The sequence below is a fragment of the Micropterus salmoides genome, unplaced genomic scaffold (assembly GCF_014851395.1).
Source record: "Micropterus salmoides isolate LMB-PRFRI ecotype aquatic unplaced genomic scaffold, ASM1485139v1 Ms_hic_scaffold_23, whole genome shotgun sequence".
Lineage (NCBI taxonomy): Eukaryota > Metazoa > Chordata > Actinopteri > Centrarchiformes > Centrarchidae > Micropterus > Micropterus salmoides.
The window spans coordinates 3533133-3552365 of NW_024041484.1; the positions used below are offsets into that span (position 1 = coordinate 3533133).

Consider the following 19233-nt stretch of genomic DNA (forward strand, 5'->3'; position numbering starts at 1 on the left):
AAATGAACCGAACTGCGGGTGCCCTAAGAATCAATTCTTTTCCACACCACTACAAGACATGCTGCTGTTGGGATGTTCGCTATAGCAGCAGGAAAGTTTTTTCACTTTGTCTCACCCAGGACTTTATTCCTCTCTCCTACAGCATCCATCACAATTACATGCCAATTATGCAAAATAGGCAATGATGTAATTTAGAGACTTTCAGGACAGTTTATAGCCATGTTTCCATCCAATTGCCATGCAAATTTTAAGCATACTTTTGAAATTTCGCAAAAATGAAATTGTGAAATATGTGCCATCAGCTGGTTTGGAGTGAATAAACCAGGCTACGGCGAGCGTAGTTACGTCAGTAGTTGACGTTACACATGGCTGTAATAAACAAGACGTTTGGGTTCCAAACCAGAAACAAAACTATTCGCATGAACCTGATGGCCACTGATCTTAAAAAAATGGAGAGAGGTCCTCAGAAATGTGTTTCAAGCGGGCTTGTCTCTGCACGTTATGGGAATATCCGGTGTTAAGCCAAGGTCTGCATGCCTCCCGAGAATTGCATGCGCTTACAAATAGGCCTACTGCTTTTAAACGCTAAAATATCCTTTGTGAGGTTCATCAATGGTGATAAATGATTTGAAGCATATATTTTATGAATGTTTAGATTCATTCATATTTTATTACACTCAGTAGAAGTAGCCTAGCACTGAGATTCAGCAGAAATATACGGTGATAACCCCGTTTGATAAGTGTGCAGACGAAAGTATCCGAAAAGGACCTTTAAGAGGTGAATGCATAATTCGGCTGAACAGATATGAAAGCTACCTGCTGAGATTTGCACCCACCTCTTTTTTCAGCACAAATGAGCGTAACCAGCTGCGAGGTGCGTGAAATTCTCAGCAGGCATGTAGAACTCTGCACAACCGGGCAAGACAAGTTCGCTACGTCAGAACTTTGCGCATTTACTCTTTTTCGACAAAGGCAAAAACCACCTCAAGCGAGCGTAAAAACGTTTTTGCGAAATTAAGGAATTTTTTTTTCTCCAAATTTTGCCGTTTCCATTAACCTTTTTTAATGCGATACTAACGTATATACAGTATATTAAACCTGCCTGATGATAACTTCGTTTCAACAATTCAATACCATATTAAAGCAAAAAAGCCCCGCCCTCAAAGTTGCAGAGCAGGGCGGCTCGTGCTGTAGGCCTACTATAGAAATTCAAAGCCGATTTATTCTGAACTTGTCGCTTGTCCAAATTGCACCAAACAGGACACTGAACTCCCTTGGGTCTGCAGCAACACACCCGCCACATGTGAGGTCAATTGGATGAATGGTTCTTGACATGTGTTAGAAATGAATGTGTTGAAACAGAGTTAGGCCTAAGGAAGTGCTGAATATGCAGTAGCCATTACTGGTATTATTCAAGATTTAAAGCCAACAATCCAGTGTAGTGTCAGCCTTTCAACAGTCGGCACTCACACGAATAAATACAAGAACATATCTTGTGAACACTTTGAGCATTCACACCAATAATAAAGATTTAAACAACAATGCTGTTGAATCAGCATCCCCACTAATAATAATAAATATTTTATTAAGGTGCTGAGGCTCCTCACCTTCTGAGCTGCCTTGGAGGGGCCCTTGTTCTTACTTCCTTTGGGACGGCCCCTCGGTCGCTTGGGGACAGGCTCTCCAGTGGGCTCCTGAAAGGAAGAGGGAACATGACGTGGTGTTGAGGACAGGCAACATTGCCACCCACCCCATTTGTTCATTGCTTTATGGCTCAAGACCAAAAGAGGGCCAACGTGTGTGTGTGTGTGTGTGTGTGTGTGTGTGTGTGTGTTCCACAGAGGGGAAAAAATAGCCTATGAGAGGGATCAATTATTCTGCACGTTTAATTTTTGAACTGAACTTCCCATCAATGTTTTTATTATCCAAATAACCCAAAGCAGTCTGGTAGTGTCACTTCACTTCATAGGCCTAATGTTTCAAGACCTTTTTTCCCCCCCAAGTATAACTCTACATCTAACAACTGCTGTAGGCTGCTGTGTTTCTGAAAGAAAACCCCTTAAAAGCAACCCTAGTGTCCGGTTTCTGCAGCCTGCGGTGTCAATTGACTTGTTTTGCAATGTGACTCACCAACGAATCACAACCATAAACACATTCACATAAACACGTTCAAAGCCCTCTGTTGTCATGTTGTCATGGCATCTCTGATTCAGCTCATGGAAGATCTGCAGAATTCCATTCATCAACATAGGCTACTTATTTTTATTTATTTATTTATTTTTTACTCATTTCATGGTGTCAATTAAAAGTCATCGGCCAAGACTGGAAACAGGCGCGTTCCTCATCATTTGTGCAGAAGTAGTAGTCTCTCCAGCACTCAAAACAGCAGCTGTAAATGCTGTGTTCCATTACATTGCCTATAGAAAGTTGTAGCCTGCAGGAGCCATGAGGGAAGTAGGCTAGTTACGGTGGAATGCACACCCTGCTTCGATGTCAACAGGGAACAAATACAAATCCAGAATATGCCATTTGTGTTGTTTCATTAATTAGAGCGGCAACTAACCACCTCATTACTAAAGTTTTCCCTCAACCCCCCCCCCCCCCCCCCAAAGTAAAGCGTCCCAGGACTTCTCGATCATGTGCAGATCGCCTACAATCTGGATTTGATTCTAACAGCAGCGACAGGACGTCTGCCCGTCCACAGAGCGCTTTCTGTGAGCGGCAGTAAGTCACGAACTCCGACTTACTTTTGGGGGCTTCCGCGGTCTCCCCGGCCTCCTCTTCTGGGGCTCCGCGGCCCCCGCTGGCTCCTGGGAGCCAGAGCTCTCCCCGGCCTCGTCCCCGCGTCCGCTCATGGTTCCCGGTGCTGCAGCTCCGCCGTTCTCCCGGTGAACAGAAAAGACTTAAGAAAAGAAAGGAAAAAAAGAAATGGAGGCAGCCTACGTGGATACTTCCAATGGCACTTTAACAGGTCTGTCGTCCACTTGTAGCCTAAGTCTTCCACAGGAAGGAGGACTGGCGGCGTTGAGGCTCACCAAAGAAGCCAGTGAGCAGCTGAAGGTTTGAGGTCAATGAGCGTAAGAAGGCAGAACACCGGGGACAGCTGAGTCTGAGACACCGAGCACCTCCAGCTCACACTCGGCTACAACGCACCGCGGCACCGGGCAGGACCATGCAGCAGCGAGCTGACAGCGCGGGTCGTCTGAGAAGTGTGGGCATAATAACCGCACATCCAACCCACTCCAAAACAGGCCCCACTCAGTGAGGATGGGTTTAAAAAAAGAAGAGGGGGGGGGCAGAAATCACCTCTTTGGGGGGGGGCTTGGCGGGGAGCCAGAGAAAACAGAGACGAGACGGAATCCTGGCTGCAGGCCAGACATGGCAGGCAGCATTTATGAATTAAATTCACATTTTCACAAGTTTCACTGGAATCCGCTGCTGTGGGACACATTCAGAGTTCACCTGTGAAATATGAAGTAGGCCTACCCCACTTGCTTTTTGATGGGGAGGTAATCGCAATAACTCTGGAAGAAGAATGAACAGGCAACAAGCAGCAGCAGTAGACATTTCAGCTTCTAGATCAATGAGTTTTTATTTCTCATTTTGCAGCCTTTTGACTGGCAAAGCTTAATAAAAATTGTTTTTATATTTACTCAGCCCACTTGTAGTTGTAACCAAGTGTAACAACAAATAACTACTAGGCCTAATGTCTTTTGAAAACAATAGATATCCCTAATGAAAAAGTAAAATGTGGATTAAGAATCACTGTGACTTTTTAAAAACATCAATCAAAGGTGAAAAATTTGCACATGTGAAATTAAATCACAAGTTGTGAGTCTGCATTTTAAAATGTCTTTGAAATGTCTACACATGTAAAAATTTCCATTTTCAAATGTGAAGCTGAAAATATCAGCTGACTTAGACATAGAAGTCATTGCCCTTTTCTACAATTATTTTAGTCTATGCCTTTTAGTTTAAAACTTAACTCATTTAACACAGTTCATCTGTGAATGAATCTCCCTGTTTAGAACAGTTTTATGTAAATTATTAAGTAAAACCTGAAGGGTGAATTGTTTCTAACATGTCTATAAAGGAAGACTCCAGCGTATAGGCTACACAACAAACATGTAACATCACTGTAACATTCCTGTCTGTTAATACTTCTGTAACCTTCACAAAACAGATAACTCTGTCTTCAGCTTGCATTGTCCAAACCCACATAACTTTATCTTAAATTCTAGAGGATATCCTAAAGTTTTCAAAGATACCAAATATATCAGGCTTAATTTTGGGAAATGTATATAAAATGATGCACAGGACATGTAGCATATTTTCCCTTGATGGAATGGTGCAGCCATAAAAAGTGTGGGGCTTTGAAGCACTCCGCCATGGACGTGGAGTGAGATCAATTACACAAGAACAACAGACACAAAGAATAAAGTGCCTTACGTGCAGGACCTTTCCCACGGTCCTGGAGCCTGCTCTCAGCGCTCTCGCTGCATAACACTGGCCACTGAGCTTAATGCTCAGTGAATGTCAGCCATATCTTAGCTTTCTGAAATTTAACAGGAATGTCGTCAAAATGCACATTGTTGTCCAAGACATTTATTTTCATAACTGCATGACTTCCTCCCACAGAGAGTTAATCTATTGAGAGAGCGTGTGGTTAATTTGTAGCTGGCATTCACTTCATTCATAAAAAAACAGCCTTTAGACCCCCAGAGAAGGGGTTTCTGTGCAGACCCCTCCCCTTCAGACAGAGCGGCGTCAGCATCAAACCTATACAATCAATGGCTGCACAGATCCATTACCTAAGGGTGGTTTCATGCACACGTCTGTGCTGGGCACACAGCTCAGTTTGAGCCAGCAGAGGCACAATGGAACAAGGAAATAAATGTGTTATTGCACTGAAATAGAAATCTTTGTGTGTGTGTGTGTGGGAGTGAACATTCATTTCAGCAGCAAGGACACACAAAGAACTGTCGTTATACTGCTTAAACCAGTGAGTGACATTTCACCTCTTTGGCTGAAGTTACTTTCTGGACCAAATAAATACATCATATTTAGCCTTATAATAAGTAACATCTTTATGATTGTTGTTGCCTATATTCTTGTAATTTCTGTTAATTGTGAGAAATCTTACCGTGTCTCTATTCTACATGTAGTGATCTCATCATCAGACAAATGAGAGATGTTGTAATAGTTCTATTTTTGTCACTGTGTGGGCATTTTTCCCCTGTGATATGTGACCATGAAACATTTTGAAACTGTTGCGTGTGTACATACATACATACACACTATGAACAAAACAAACAAGTAGTTCATGTTAATATTTTATATGATTACAACTGTGTTACTTTATATTCATTATCAAACAATATTATTGATCATGAATGATTCTAAAACATTGATTTATTACCTGCTTCATAACACTAGCACTCCTTCTAAATGCTGAATGGAAGAATTAGAATAAAATCTTACTCTTAGGCGTAACATGTGCAAAACTATACCATAACTCCGGTGCACAGTAGTATGAGTTTGTACATCCAGTACACTGCAATATTAACAGTAAAACTATTTAATTAAATTTTATTTTTGCACCATAATCTCACCAGTTATCTCACTGCACTTTTCATATAGAGCAGAGACCCAACAATTCCCACCATCAACAAGCACTTGGCAACAGTGGCAACTTCCCTTTAACAGATAGAAACCTTAAGCAGAATCTAGACTCATAACTTCATTTCTAGTGTCTGAGTGTAACATACACTAGGAAAAAAAATTACAGAAAATTGCAAGTCATTTACGTCCTCACGGCGTGCTTAAAGCTAACTGATTGGTTTCATCTGGGTTGATCAATGAAAATAATTGGGTATCATCTGCATAACCATGAAAGGCTATGGGGTGTTTCCTGATAATATTGCCTTAAGGAAGCATATAAGGTGAATAGGATTGGTGTTATATTATGGCAAGCGTAGACATAATAAAAATGGGATTTGGAACCAAATGCAGACACTTACAGGAAAACGGGTGGCAGGCAGTCCAGGAAATCAAATCCAAAGATCAAGAATAAACAGAAATCCAAAAAGCATAAATCCAAAAGGTAAATCCACATGACAGACAGTCCAAAACAGGGGGAAAGACACTCGGCAGCATGAACTAACAACCTCACAACAACTGAAGCAAAGACCCAGGCCCAATCCCAATGTCCCCCCTAAACTCTGAGCCCTGAACCCTCGCAGACTTTTCTGAAGTCACCTGGTAAATGATTGATTGTAAGAGGCTGCAAGGGCTCAAAATGCTGTGAACAGGAACAGGACAGCACTTTGAGACATTATCATGTTACCTTGACAATGCGGAAACATGTTGCACTTTTTATTTTTTGTTTTATTACTTTCTAACGGCCTGATTTATACGTCTTTCAGGCTCTTGCCCTGAGTGGATGAGAGGTAGCCTAACTGTCAATCTACGTTTGTCAATCAATGAACTATTGTTGGTCAAAACAGCAGTGTTAAGCAAAAACTAAAATAAATAGTTGAATAAACTAAGTGTGTAATAAGGTGATTGCATTCATCTGACTCCATGTGTTCTATGTACCAGCTACAATCTATGAAAACTTTTTTGTCTTACAATGTTAGCATCAGCGTTGGTTTCCATGCTTGTTTGTTTACCGTTCTTCTTCTTCTCTTATGAGGCGGATTTGCCTGATTTTTCTCTCGCTTCCGGGTTTCCCCTGGTAACCCCCGTGTTTCACGTAACAACGCTGTGAACTGTGGGCAATTCCCTCACTCTATATCCTGACTGAAAATCTTCAAATAAACTATTGCTATGTAGAAAGTCGCACAGTTGATTGATGACTGCTTTTTAAAGGATCTTTGAGAGAAAGGCAAGGTTAGATATTGGTCAATAGTAGGTTTTTTAAAAAGAGGTGATGATGGCTAATTAAGGGTACAACATCTTTAAGCAGCAAAGTTGGGATGGGGTCTAAGAGAAAAGTTGATGGCTTAGGGCAGGTTCACACCTAAAGGCCTGGTTCCTGAATCGAATCAATGCGATGATATAACACAAATGGTCCAGAAATTGTAAACTAAAGCCATGGAACTGGTGTTCGATTATTGTTTATACAGTCTGTGGGTAAAAAAATTAACCCCTCCAAATACTACAGTACTTTGATGTACTGTTGATGCAGTTTTTTAAAATTCACACAACACAGAGCGCTGGAATCCATTCTCACTGAACATATATTGAATTCCTCAGTGTTCTTATAAACATTCTATAGTATGTGAGAAAAGTTCTGTTCAGCCCAAATATGCAGGAGTTGTCTCACTTCATCGGGAGTTTGATTTGATAGTCTTTATTGTCTCCAAGGGGCAAGTTGGTTTGCATACAGTAGTTAATACACATCAGACAACAAATAAATACAATAGAAATACCAAAATACATATGACATACAGTAGATGTTATCATAATATAGTGTGTCCATCAGTTGTATGTGTGCAACAGCAACTGGGCCTCCAGCATGTTTAAAAACAGCTGACGGAACAAATTAACTCAAATATCTGTTTGACATGGCCCTCCTAGGGAAAGTGTACCTCCTCCCTAAGAATGGCTTTGCCCTTCAGAGTGGATCTAACTTGATAAACATGGCCAATGTTAGTGCCAATGGTCTTTTGGCAAAGTTCAATCTATCCAAGCCTAAGGCTGTAACAACATGAAGTCGTTACAACTGAAGGCTGAAGGAATACATGGCTCAATAGAAATTGGTGGAACACCATTTCCTTTCAAGTTTTCACAATGTTTGCTTTAATTTACAGGTTTTGGTGTTATACCATGGAGCTATCATTCTTTGTTTTATAATTTTTTTAAAGGGGCATAGAGTCAAGTGTCATTTGCAGTGAGCCTGCAGCACTAGAAACAAGGCTGTAGCTCAGGGGGTAGAGCAGGTTGGCCGTTAATCGGAAGGTCGGCGGTTCAATCCTAGTTGCATGTCGAAGTGTCCTTGGACAAGATACTGAACCCCGAATTGCCCCTGGCCGCTGTTCTGACTGTGTGTGAATGCGGATGAAATGTAAAAGCACTTTGAGTGGTCAAAAAGACTAGAAAGGTGCTGTACAAATATGGAGCATTTACAATTCTTTTTCTGTTTTAAGGACTAAACTAAGCTAAAGTATGGTAGCTAGCAAAACTGTAAACAACTGTGGGATTTAGTGAGAGTCACTAAAAGCTATGAATGCTCAGAACTGGTGTAAGTTTTAATAAAAGCTGCTGTAATGAAGAATCTAACAAAATTAACTGGGTTTAGCTAGAATGGCAAAAATATGTTACCATTAACACACAAGCACCGACAACCAGGAATGAGACAATACGCTTACTGCAGCACTCAAACATGTACAGGAGTTGTAATGAATGTTTCTTTAAGGTGGGCAGAGTGAATGTATTGTCAACAAATCTTGTGAAAAAATCTAAAGGGACAATGAATTGATTGAACTGGTGTGTGATATGAGCCTTTGTCATATTCCTGTGTGCCACATAGCTCCATTGTACAAAAACTTACTGTTGCACTGGGCGGAATGTCCCTTCATCACCATGAACACACACACCGTAATTTCTTTTGATTCAATCCCACATACACCGTCCTGCAGCAAGAAATACTTATTAGTTTAAATTACTGAGCCTTAAAAAAAAAAAAGAAACAATATATTTGTGATGTACATCAGTGGGAACCAAATGGGCTAGTGGCTGAGAGCCACAGACAGTGTGAAGTCAGAAAGTAGTGAGAAACCGACTAACTGGTTGGTTATGAATTGCATTTAGTAAACACATTCTTGGTCTGTTTTTCTTTTGTGTTTTTTAGGGGGGGGGCAAAGCAGCAGAAAGAATTGTCCACTGCACACTAGTGTGACTGCAGCCTCTTCGCCACCCAAAGTCAGTTTTAACTTTTTAACAGTTTTTTGGCCCTCTGCCCTCTGCCAAACACTTTAAGGGTTTCTGTCTATTGTCAGATTATATTATAATGCCACCCCTTAAACCAATTAAATATGCCTGACACAGTCTTCAATTAGGACACAAACAAAGTATGAGTATGGTGGTCTTGGGTACTCTGGTCTATTAATAGTCTTTGAGGTTTTATATTGCCGTGCCTCCTTCTGTAAACAGACCTGTTGAGCTGCGCCTGCTGCAGATGAGACTATACTCCTCATCTCCCCAAGGATCCTTTGACACGCGTGACCCAGGTGCATCTGATAGCCATTCAACTGCTGGCAATGGGAAAAGATAAGCTGCAGGTCAAGCACTCCTCCTTCGTCCTCAGCTGCCTCTGATACCACCAAGAATGCAGCGGCTCTGATGTAGTGAAGGAGCATGGAACAGGTGAGGCGAGTCTCATTCCCAGGACCCTGCTGACCTGCCCCGGTCAGCCTGGCTCCATGCAGTTTGTCTACAAACGTCCGGCAGAACGCGACCATCATCAGACTGTGTGGTCCTGCCCAAAAAGGGGAGCTTACTGGAGCAGGTAGACCAGATCTGATATCAGCAACAAAGACAGCCATCAATCTGCTGTCTGTCCATAGAGCACTGTGTCTGTGTGTGTGTGGGGGGGTTATATTTGTCTATTTATCAGAGACAACATGCATTAGTTAACATCAATGTGATGTAAATGTGTAAGATTTAGTTTTGAACAGCTATTAATATTATATTGACATGATATCATGAAGCACTTAGCAGCTTAGCAGAAACCCAAATCTACCACAAGTCAGACACTATCATTTACAAGTGCAGGTGAAGTGTGTCTTCGCCATGTACCAACCAGTATGCTAATTTCAGTCATGCAGTTTAATGCGCAAATATGCAGTATGATCGATCGTACTTTCACTTTCAAGGACAATTAGAAATTTGCAAATTCAGTAAATAATACAACATTTAGGCTTGTTTACATGTAATGTTCCTACATTATCTCTTTTCTAAAGATCTTTATTTTTTGGTCTCAAAATTCTGCAATCTTTGACAATCTCAATTTAAGTGGTCTTGACTAAGTAAAAAAAAAAGCAAACAAAGGCATGACATCTCCGTCAGTTAATTACAATCCAAAAAGTCAAATGTTGAGGAACTTCTCTTTATCAAGAGGTATTTTATTTTAAATTTGTATTATTTATTTTTTCTCATAGGCCTTAAGGAATTCTGATCTAAGGTCTTTATTTTGAGAGTCTGTAAGGTGAAGATCATACTTGTGTGACCCCAATCCTGTGGACACACTGATTCCTCTTCAAACTGAACATGCCCTTTTGACCTAATAACATGTTGTGTCTAATTAGAATTACTTGCTTGTCTTGCCCTGAAGTACCTTCATTGCTTCCATGTTAGTCTTATTTGGCCTCATGTAACCAGGCTGCTGTCTGGTGGCACTGAGCTGACCTTAAACCTGCACTGTGACCTTTGATTAGCTCTGTTCCCATTGTGAGCTATGTTGGGTGGTGTATGAAGGCAAGGCTTTGATAGAAGTTTCATATGACTTCTCTCTCCACTGAAACAACAAGCTCAGTTTGACAAAACTGTCTTGTGGGGGAAAGTTGATACACAGGAAAGGATGACAAGAATTCATAGTTCATGGTGTGCAGCAAACCTCTGCACACCAACTGTACACCAACATGATTATGTTTTGAACCCTACAGAAGTGATTCTCCTCTGCCGAGAAGTGCAAACACAAATTGTGTTTTCACAAAGAGATGTGTTTACTTCCTGTGGGAGATACAGAATAAGTCAATAGCAAAAGAACAATAAAAATCCAGTGCCTTTAAAAGCAGTGAAGGTAAACTCCAATGGATTGTCAGTGGAATCCAGCCACCACACCACTTCTCTTTTCTGCTTATAGCAAGACCCAGCTGTCTCTCAGAAGTGCCACTGCTGGCAGGGAGAAGGCTCCATCTGCTGGTTTCCAGGTCTCCACAATAGTTTCTCCACACCACAAATGTGCATACAAAAGATTCAGTTTCAGTCAATCTTACATTGCTGCAGCTTTGCATTTTACACATGCTATATACACATACTACATGTTTTGTTCTTATTTTGCTTCTGTTGGCTTTTCTTGTATTTAATTAATAATATATGCATTTTAATGTGAAGCTCACTAACACTTTCACAATGTACTTTGAATGAAATATGCTATACAACTAATATTGCCTTTCCTTACATACAAAAAAAATGTGTATGGTATTAATGTGTGTGTGTGTGTGTGTGTGTGTGTGTGGGGGGGGGGGGGGGCCCGAAAGAGACATGACGGCCTAATGTTTCATATTTAGTCTGGTCACTTTCATAGTGCAGTTCTATGGCTTCTTGAATATTTCACTGAATTCAATTCAATATTTGTATATGAACTCTTTTATGTGACTGGATTGTACAAGCTAGATGTGTCAAACCAAACAGCTCTCCAGAGTTTTGTTATCACACTTAAAAACAACAAACAACTACTCTCTTTCTCCTCTCTCTGATTTGTTTTGTTAAAAGTCATCCAGAAAGCTCTCAAGGAGACGTTTAAAAGCGCCTCCTGGCTCAAACTGCCAGCACCCTGCCTTCTTTTCATTTTGGTTCTTACTGGGGAAAGATACCTCAAGCAGGCAGGAAATGTTGCTTATTCTATGGGGCAGACTCAGACAAGTGACAGCAGCAGCTGCTGGTAGAGTTGGTTTCAACCGGCGGATGTTTAAATTTTCACTAATCCACATTAACAGTGTTCACGTCATTGGTGTCACTTTGGAACAACTCCTCCACCCCCCCCCCAATGCTGCACAAACATATGCTTGCAAGACACATGGTTTACATTAGGGCTGTGTGATATGACAATATACATCGTAAAAGACCCTTAAATGAACCCTTGACCCTTAGCCCCGCTGAAGCCTCATCATCTCACATCCCTGATTGCTTATTTCTTATATGCCTGCTGCAATGCTGTTATGTTTTGTTGTATGTTTAGTCATGGCACACCATTCACTTTACAGTTTTTTTTTTCTGAATGCTTAAATAACAGTCATTTGTTGTGAAGCACTATTTCTGAACTCATTACCACTTGTAGCCAAATCAGTTACCAAGTGTGCCGAATTGAATGCTCTCTGCTTTACACTCAGTTTGTAATTTTATGACACACTTTTTGCAAACCTACAGTCAGGACTGCAGAAAAGATCATCGGCGCTAACCTGCCCTCCATTCACCTGTTCCAGGCATGCTGGGCAACGGGTTTCACCAAATCTGAGCCGCTACACTGTCGCAGGTATCATCTGGTTATTTTGAAATGAAAAACGGTAAGTAACTGTAGGGGCTGTACAGCACTGCTACTGATCCAGTAATATGCGATGTAATGACAAGGATCTGTCACAGCTGTAAAACCAATGAAATGTTTTTTACTGAATTGCAAGAAAACCTGTATCTGGTGGAACAGGTCGACTGTTTACCCCAGAGCTGGAGACCCACATTGTAAATATGGTCACAGCACATAAATGCATCAAACTACAGGATCACATACTGGTAGATAACACAATGTTCCAAAACATCAAGAAAGTGAGTCTGTCTGCATTGAATAAAGCCGCTTTACGGAGTCCTTTCAAAATAAATGTTTTTCATTTATACTACCAGTGCGTAGTTGCTGCTTAGTGTGCTGACTCAAAGACATCTGTGTGTACCGTATTGAAGCAAAAACACAATTTTTAAAAGAGTTTTGCGAGAACTGTTTGCTTTTGCAAGAGATGTATAATGATTTTTTTTTGGTGTAAGGTTTTGTGGTCAGTATGTAGAGTTTTGCAAAAATAGCCCATAGTTTCAAAAATTGTGCCTAAGTAATCCGATATTATGGGTTTGCACGTGCGCAATAAATTCAGTTAATTTACCATGGACAACAGGGTTTCAATTGACCTCGCAGTGTTAACTAAAGTAAAACATAATTAGTGTACGTGCCCCGTGATTCAGATCTGAATCAATAATATAATAGGTTCTTCCTTGGCCTATGCTACAGCCTTCCACCAAATTTCATGAAAATGGGGCCAGTGGTTCTTCTGGAATCCTGCTCTCCAAAACTCCAAAAACATAACCTCCTTGGCAGCAGTAACCAGAGTGTAAACCTCTTTGACTGTCTATAATTGGATAGAAAGTGTATTGGGTAGAAAGTGGTGCATCTGAATCTACAAGGGCAGAAAGGGCTGCGTTTAAGTCAGTAGTACAATATTCAACAGGCTCAGTTGTTGGTAAGAAAGGAGCCAAGACTGCAGGCAATTGTTCAGAGTTAAGTGCCATTTAAGTTGCCAGTCCAATGTGGCGATTAGTAAAAACATCTATGCCAACATTAGGCGAGTGTCACTTTTAATTAGCACCGCAGATGAGACAGAAAAAACATCTGGGGAGGGCAGACACATCTATCCCACGGGAGAGAATCAAGTCCAGGGTGTTTTTATTGCAATGAGTAGGTTCAAGCACAAACTGAGCTAAACCAATAAGTACCATCCACACGGTGGAATCCATTTACTTGGACAACGCAATGTGTAGTTGATGGTTTTAATGCCAGATTAAATGTATACATTTTCCCATTTGGAGGTTAAGTTGAACGTGGACTTTGTGGAAGATTAAAGCAACACCTCCAACCCTGTTTAGTGGCCTGAGCAGCATGGGAGTTAGTTGGGGAGGCTTTATTTAATGGTAAGAAAACATATACATAAACATTCACATAAACCAATCATGTGCAGATGATGCTCCATCATCAAATCATTTATCAGTCAGGCTTTGGTAGATGACCTGATATTCATAAATCCAAATGTGAGGGTCCTGTGAGGGCTGCAGTTTTCAATACTAAACAAACCAGTGGCGCAAGTAGACAATGTCTTGATTGGAACAGGATACCTTTTGTTATTTGTAAAAGGTGGTTTCTAACCGCTAATTTTTATAGAGGCATTTTGGCATTTTGTCTGGGATTAGGCTGCAGTCATTACTACTCCACAGACAGAAACATCTATAGAGAATCTGACTAATACTCAGCTGGCGATAGCTCCTATAGACCATTCTGACAGACAGGATAACAGGGGACTACACACAGTGTTGCCGCTAGCCTGAAAGCCATGAGGACAGACATCCCTCTCATTGCTATCTCACATCAGCCCCTCCCCCGTCAAAAAGATAAGTGTCAGGTGTGCTTGAGGACACTGTTGTGCATTCTTTTTGATTACAACTGCTCTCCACAACAAGCCCATTGTAAATTGTTTCCCTCCCCTGTGTCACAGGTGGCTCTCTGGACTTGAGTTCGCTCAATCTCAGTCAGGCCCACAAGCCAATAACACATGCACCCCAAGTTGTCAGAAGCTGTAGTTGATGTTACAGTATATTCTAGTGCCTATCGTAGCTCTCCTTGCAGGAAAGCAGAAAACCGCCATCAGGCAGAGGAGCTTTAAGCTCCCTGTGTATGGTGGACCTGTGAAATTACATAAAAAAACACACTGCACATCACATCCACTAATGCAACCTCCTCAGTTTCCCACAGTCCTCATGACTGAGAGCAGAACCCGATGGTCTGACGGCTATAATGTCATTTCTATAAATAACTCTTGGGTGGCCTCATGTCTCCTTTCATCCCAGTGGTTGGCTCATAGCCTTATCTAGTCTTTTCCTCCAGATGTGAGTTTGGAGGAAAAGTATATTATATACATATGCCTCTGTAGCCCTGGTCAGTGTACAGCACTGAAATGTCTTTATAAAGACTAACTGTCATTCAGTCCCAGATTCTCAGAAGTCAGCAGAGGGTACAGAGAGGAGGCTCCGGAGCTCCCCAGGTTAATAATTGATCCCAGATCTGCTTCTTCCGTCCCCACCCCCATTTCCACCCATCCACAAGTTTAAACCTCTTAATTAATCAAGAGTAACATGAGTAGATAATGTATTTCAAACATCCTCTGCTTTAAGATTAACTCCTATCATATCACTCCTCCTTCCTTAAATCTGTTTCCACTCTGTCCCCTATCCCAAATAGTCATCAGTATTACCATTTCCTGTGACAGACAAACCCCTCTTTTCTGTATCCTGTTTCTGCAGCATTGGTATTTTTCAATGTGGCAGACATACCCAGGCTAAGCCATGCTGGGAGCAACCCCTCACTGTGTCGGTCTGAACTGGGTATTACAGAAAATATGCCAAGAAGCACCAAAGCTGTCGTGGAGGCTTCCTGGTGGCCTGTCATCTGTGGCATTTCATGTGGATTTCCCCTTTAATTTGTCGGCAGCTCACCTTGAGTTAAGGCACGCTCATCGCAGACAACACATAAACATCACCTAAATCATCAAGAGGACACCGGGGTCATGATTGTAGGGTTTTGTGGTGTATTTCCTGTTTCACATTGGTTGAATCCTTCCTCATGTGCCTCCTGCTCGAAGAGTGGACTATGTGTGGTCTGCCACCAGAAAGCGCACCAGAAAGATTTGAATTGTTGGAGACTATGATCAGATTCATAAAGTTCCCTGGTGCAAATTACATATTATAGAACTAATTAAGGCTCACCTTGATATTCATCCCTCTATCCACACTGTGATAGTACATTATCTGCATCAGGAGAGGCCTTTACTCGAATATTTTCTTTACATGCCACTTTCTACTTCTGCTCCACTACATCTCAGGGGGAAATATTGTACTTTCGAGAACGAGAAACCAGGGCTTGCAAAAGGTTCCCAGGTATGTATCGAATATGCACCAACAGGCATTTGGGGAATACAAACGTTATCTCAGCTGCAGTCTGAAAGGAAGAGGTGTGATGCAAATTTGCGGATATATATATATTTTTATGCTGCTGTTGGTGCTGTGTTTTGCTGTGTGGTTTTGTTGGTGCAGTAGATTTAATTCTCAATTATATTTTCTTTTGTAGTAAGGTGATCCTTCATTTAAATTATTCATGTGTGGTTTTTATTTTGACCCATGAAGATGAATAATGTATGTAAAGAGCAAAACAGAACTAAAAAAAGGGTATGGTGACAAACCAGAACAATCAGCACGACTATTGTATAATACATGCTGTGTTACTTGACCCACATCCTGAGCTGAGAGAGGGGCCATTCTTGCCCAGAGCCCATGGTCTTGATAACCTGTCCATGGGTAGAATCCTTCATGTGAGAAGAAACAAACAGCATAACAGTTTAAAAAGTGACTACCCTTCACTGCTGTTTAGATGATGAAACAACGTGCTGCAGGGTAATGTATTTGAAATGGACAGAAGGTCTACCTCAGCAATCTACCACTTGTCTTATATATATATGCAAACATGGACTTTTCATGCATGAATGGAAACCCTTTGCACTCTTCAACAGGATGCAGGTCAAGAGATAAGGTTTGCTGTGGCGCTGCACTAAGCTGTATGTAGATAAAGACCACATTTAACCTCCTGGTCAATCAGCAATCATTTTAGAGTACATTCCACATCAGAGCCTCTTCTGTTTCCTCCAACCAGAAGGCACCTGACACAGTGCTTAAAGGCTTTCACAACATTTATACTTCAATTAGAAATATTAATAAAATGGAATACAACTAGTAATCAGTAAAAACAGCCCATCTATAACGTGATTATGCACCTTTTTATTTCTTCAAAAAAGTTGATTTCCTTTTAATCCTGTTTTGGATGGGTAAGACTATGCCTTTGGTGTGAGAGATCCGGGTTCAATCCCCCACCGTGACCCATCCACCCTTGTGTTCCTGAGCAAGACACTCAACCCCTCGTTGCTCCAGAGGTGTGCGACTTCTGACATGTATAGCAATTGTAAGTCGCTTTGGATAAAATGCAAAGTAAGTTTTAGTGGCATCTAGTGGTGAGGGTTGCAAATTGCAACTAAAGGCTTACTCAAAGCTCACCCCTCCCATTGCAAGCACAAAGGAGAAGCTACGGTGGCCAACACGCTCTTGTGCTAAATAATAGAGGGTATACGCATGATGTCACAGAACGCATTTACGGTCACTGAAAGACAAGCAGCAGTTTTAGCTTAAATCAGCTAAACACATCTAAAATGGGAAAGAGCTGGACCACTGGTTCTTTGGTAAGCAGTTAGGATCACTGTCGAGTTCGACTGCCTTTAATTTGAGCAAATAGTCACTTGTTTTACTCCCAGTTTGCTAAACGCAGCCATGGTAACAGATGTTTTGTCACTCAGTCCAGCGTGTTCTGGAAGGGGAAGTGACATCAACGTATACCCTTTATACGTGTGGTCCTCCACTTGTCCAAATTTCACTTCTGGCTCATTCTCAGGTAATAAAAACACAACGGTTCATTAAAAAAGGTCTTTATAACGCCACTGAAAACAATCTTGTGTATATTATATTGCATTTCTCTCAATTGATTTTCCTAAACATTACACACTGAACCTTTATATCAAATTGGATTTAACTTTATGTTATTTAGGGATGGACACCAAAATGCGGTTTTAAACGGGCCCAGGGCCACACCGGCAGACTGTGTGTGCTCTCTGTGGACTCCTACACATACGCACACACATACCTGCACATGCACACACACAGAGGCCAGATGCGATGCAGACCATGAAGCATGTGCAATAAAAACTTTGCGAGTAAAAAGACAAAAATGTATCAATACACCAGTTTAATAAGCATAAACATGTAAACATGTAGAAAGCGATATTTTAATCTGCTCTGTCTCTCATCCTCTATGTTTTACACAAGCACAGCATGCTAATGTTAGCTTGGCAATTAGCCAAATTTTACAAACAAGCTAAATTGAAAGCTGTCGGTCAGTAGTCAAACTGTTTAGCTTAGCCACGTAGCTTAGCTTTTACTAGGATACTACTTATACACCCTCTTCATAATTTGTTTATTTATCACAAGTCATACTGTACATCGCAGATTTTCCTCATATCGTTTCCTCACGCCCTCGTTCACTTCATTCCTCATTTGGTCAGCTAGTTGCTTGCTAGGATGGCTGAACATGCAAAGCACTTAACGGCTAGGTCAAAGATAAGGAGGAATTGTAATGCGATGACTCAACGTCAATGCAAAAGCACCCCAGCGTTGCGCATCAGTTAAAAGCAAAATGCAGTACCTTACAACTGTCTTTGGGTCGGAACACAGCCAACTCCAGCTGTTGGGTCCCTTCTTTCCACCAAATAATAAAAAAGTAGTGGTATCGATAAAGACTCAGAATGTTAAGCAGTCTCAAAAATGTTATCAATATCAAAAATAAATGAATGATCCTCATCCCTAGTCCCTAAAGTGTTTCACCCGTTCCTTCCTCCCTGCTCCTGTGTGTGTGTTAGTATAAAGAGTCTTGAGTTCTGTTCGGTCCTTGTCAGTCCGCTGTCAAGCCTTGTTTTTCTGCTAGCTTTGTTCTGTAATTTTTAAAGATTTTTTGTGATACGGACATTCTGGATGGGTGGCGCGGTGGTGCAGTGGTTAGCACTGTCGCCTCACAGCAAGAAGGTCTTGGGTTCAAACCCCGATTGCTCAGGCCTTTCTGTGTGGAGTTTGCATGTTCTCCCTGCAGGCTAGGTTAATTGGTGTCTCTAAAATTGTCCTTAGGTGTGAATGTGAGTGATTGTGTGGCCCTGCGATGGACTGGCGACCTGTCCAGGGTATGTATATATAAATCTACTTTGCTGTGCCCACCTTATTGCTCTGCTGATAGAGCCTAGTAGTTTATCCTTCAGACCGTCTGACAGACATAGAAACGTTGGGACTATACTGGATGAGACAAGGAGGTGGAAAACCAAAACAAGCTGAAAACACTTGTGATCAGGCATAAATCCCACCACCAATCCACACAAATGTGGCCCTAATACTATGTTGCAGTTGACAGACAACAATTCCACCTTTTGCTTTATGTTATTCTCTCACTGCTGCTGACAAGACACTGACAGTTATATTTACATTGATAGGGACCAGTGTTGGGTAAGTTATTTCCAAAATGTAATACATTATAGATTAGTAGTTACTGTCATTTGAGAGTAATTAGTTATATTAAAATATTCCTGGCTCTGAATTGTAATGCTAATCTAATGGGCACATTATTCAGATGTGCCTACATAGGTGGGTTTTATTGATGTGCAGATCAGTTATAACCGCAGATTGGTTGGGTCTTTGTCATAAAAATTAACATTCTGATCAATAGCGAGGAGAGGGTTGGGGATGGGTGAAATAGTATGAATCCTCTCCATTACAAATATTAATTAAATGGAATACAACTAGTAATCAGTAAAAACGACTGGTCTATAAGGTAGATCG

At 41.2% G+C, this 19233-nt stretch overlaps 1 protein-coding gene across 1 annotated transcript in view; it reads right to left on the bottom strand.

Annotated features, from left to right (window-relative positions):
* The window catches only part of hmga2 (high mobility group AT-hook 2), a 46792-nt gene extending 43822 nt beyond the window's left edge, over positions 1-2970 (bottom strand). The window contains exons 1-2 of the mRNA XM_038739029.1: positions 2748-2970; positions 1608-1694 (exon numbers count right to left, since the gene is read on the bottom strand). Of these exons, the coding sequence (XP_038594957.1) occupies positions 1608-1694; positions 2748-2855 (195 nt within the window). The 5' untranslated portion in view covers positions 2856-2970. The remainder of the gene's footprint in view (positions 1-1607; positions 1695-2747) is intronic.
* Positions 2971-19233: the final 16263 nt, after the last annotated feature.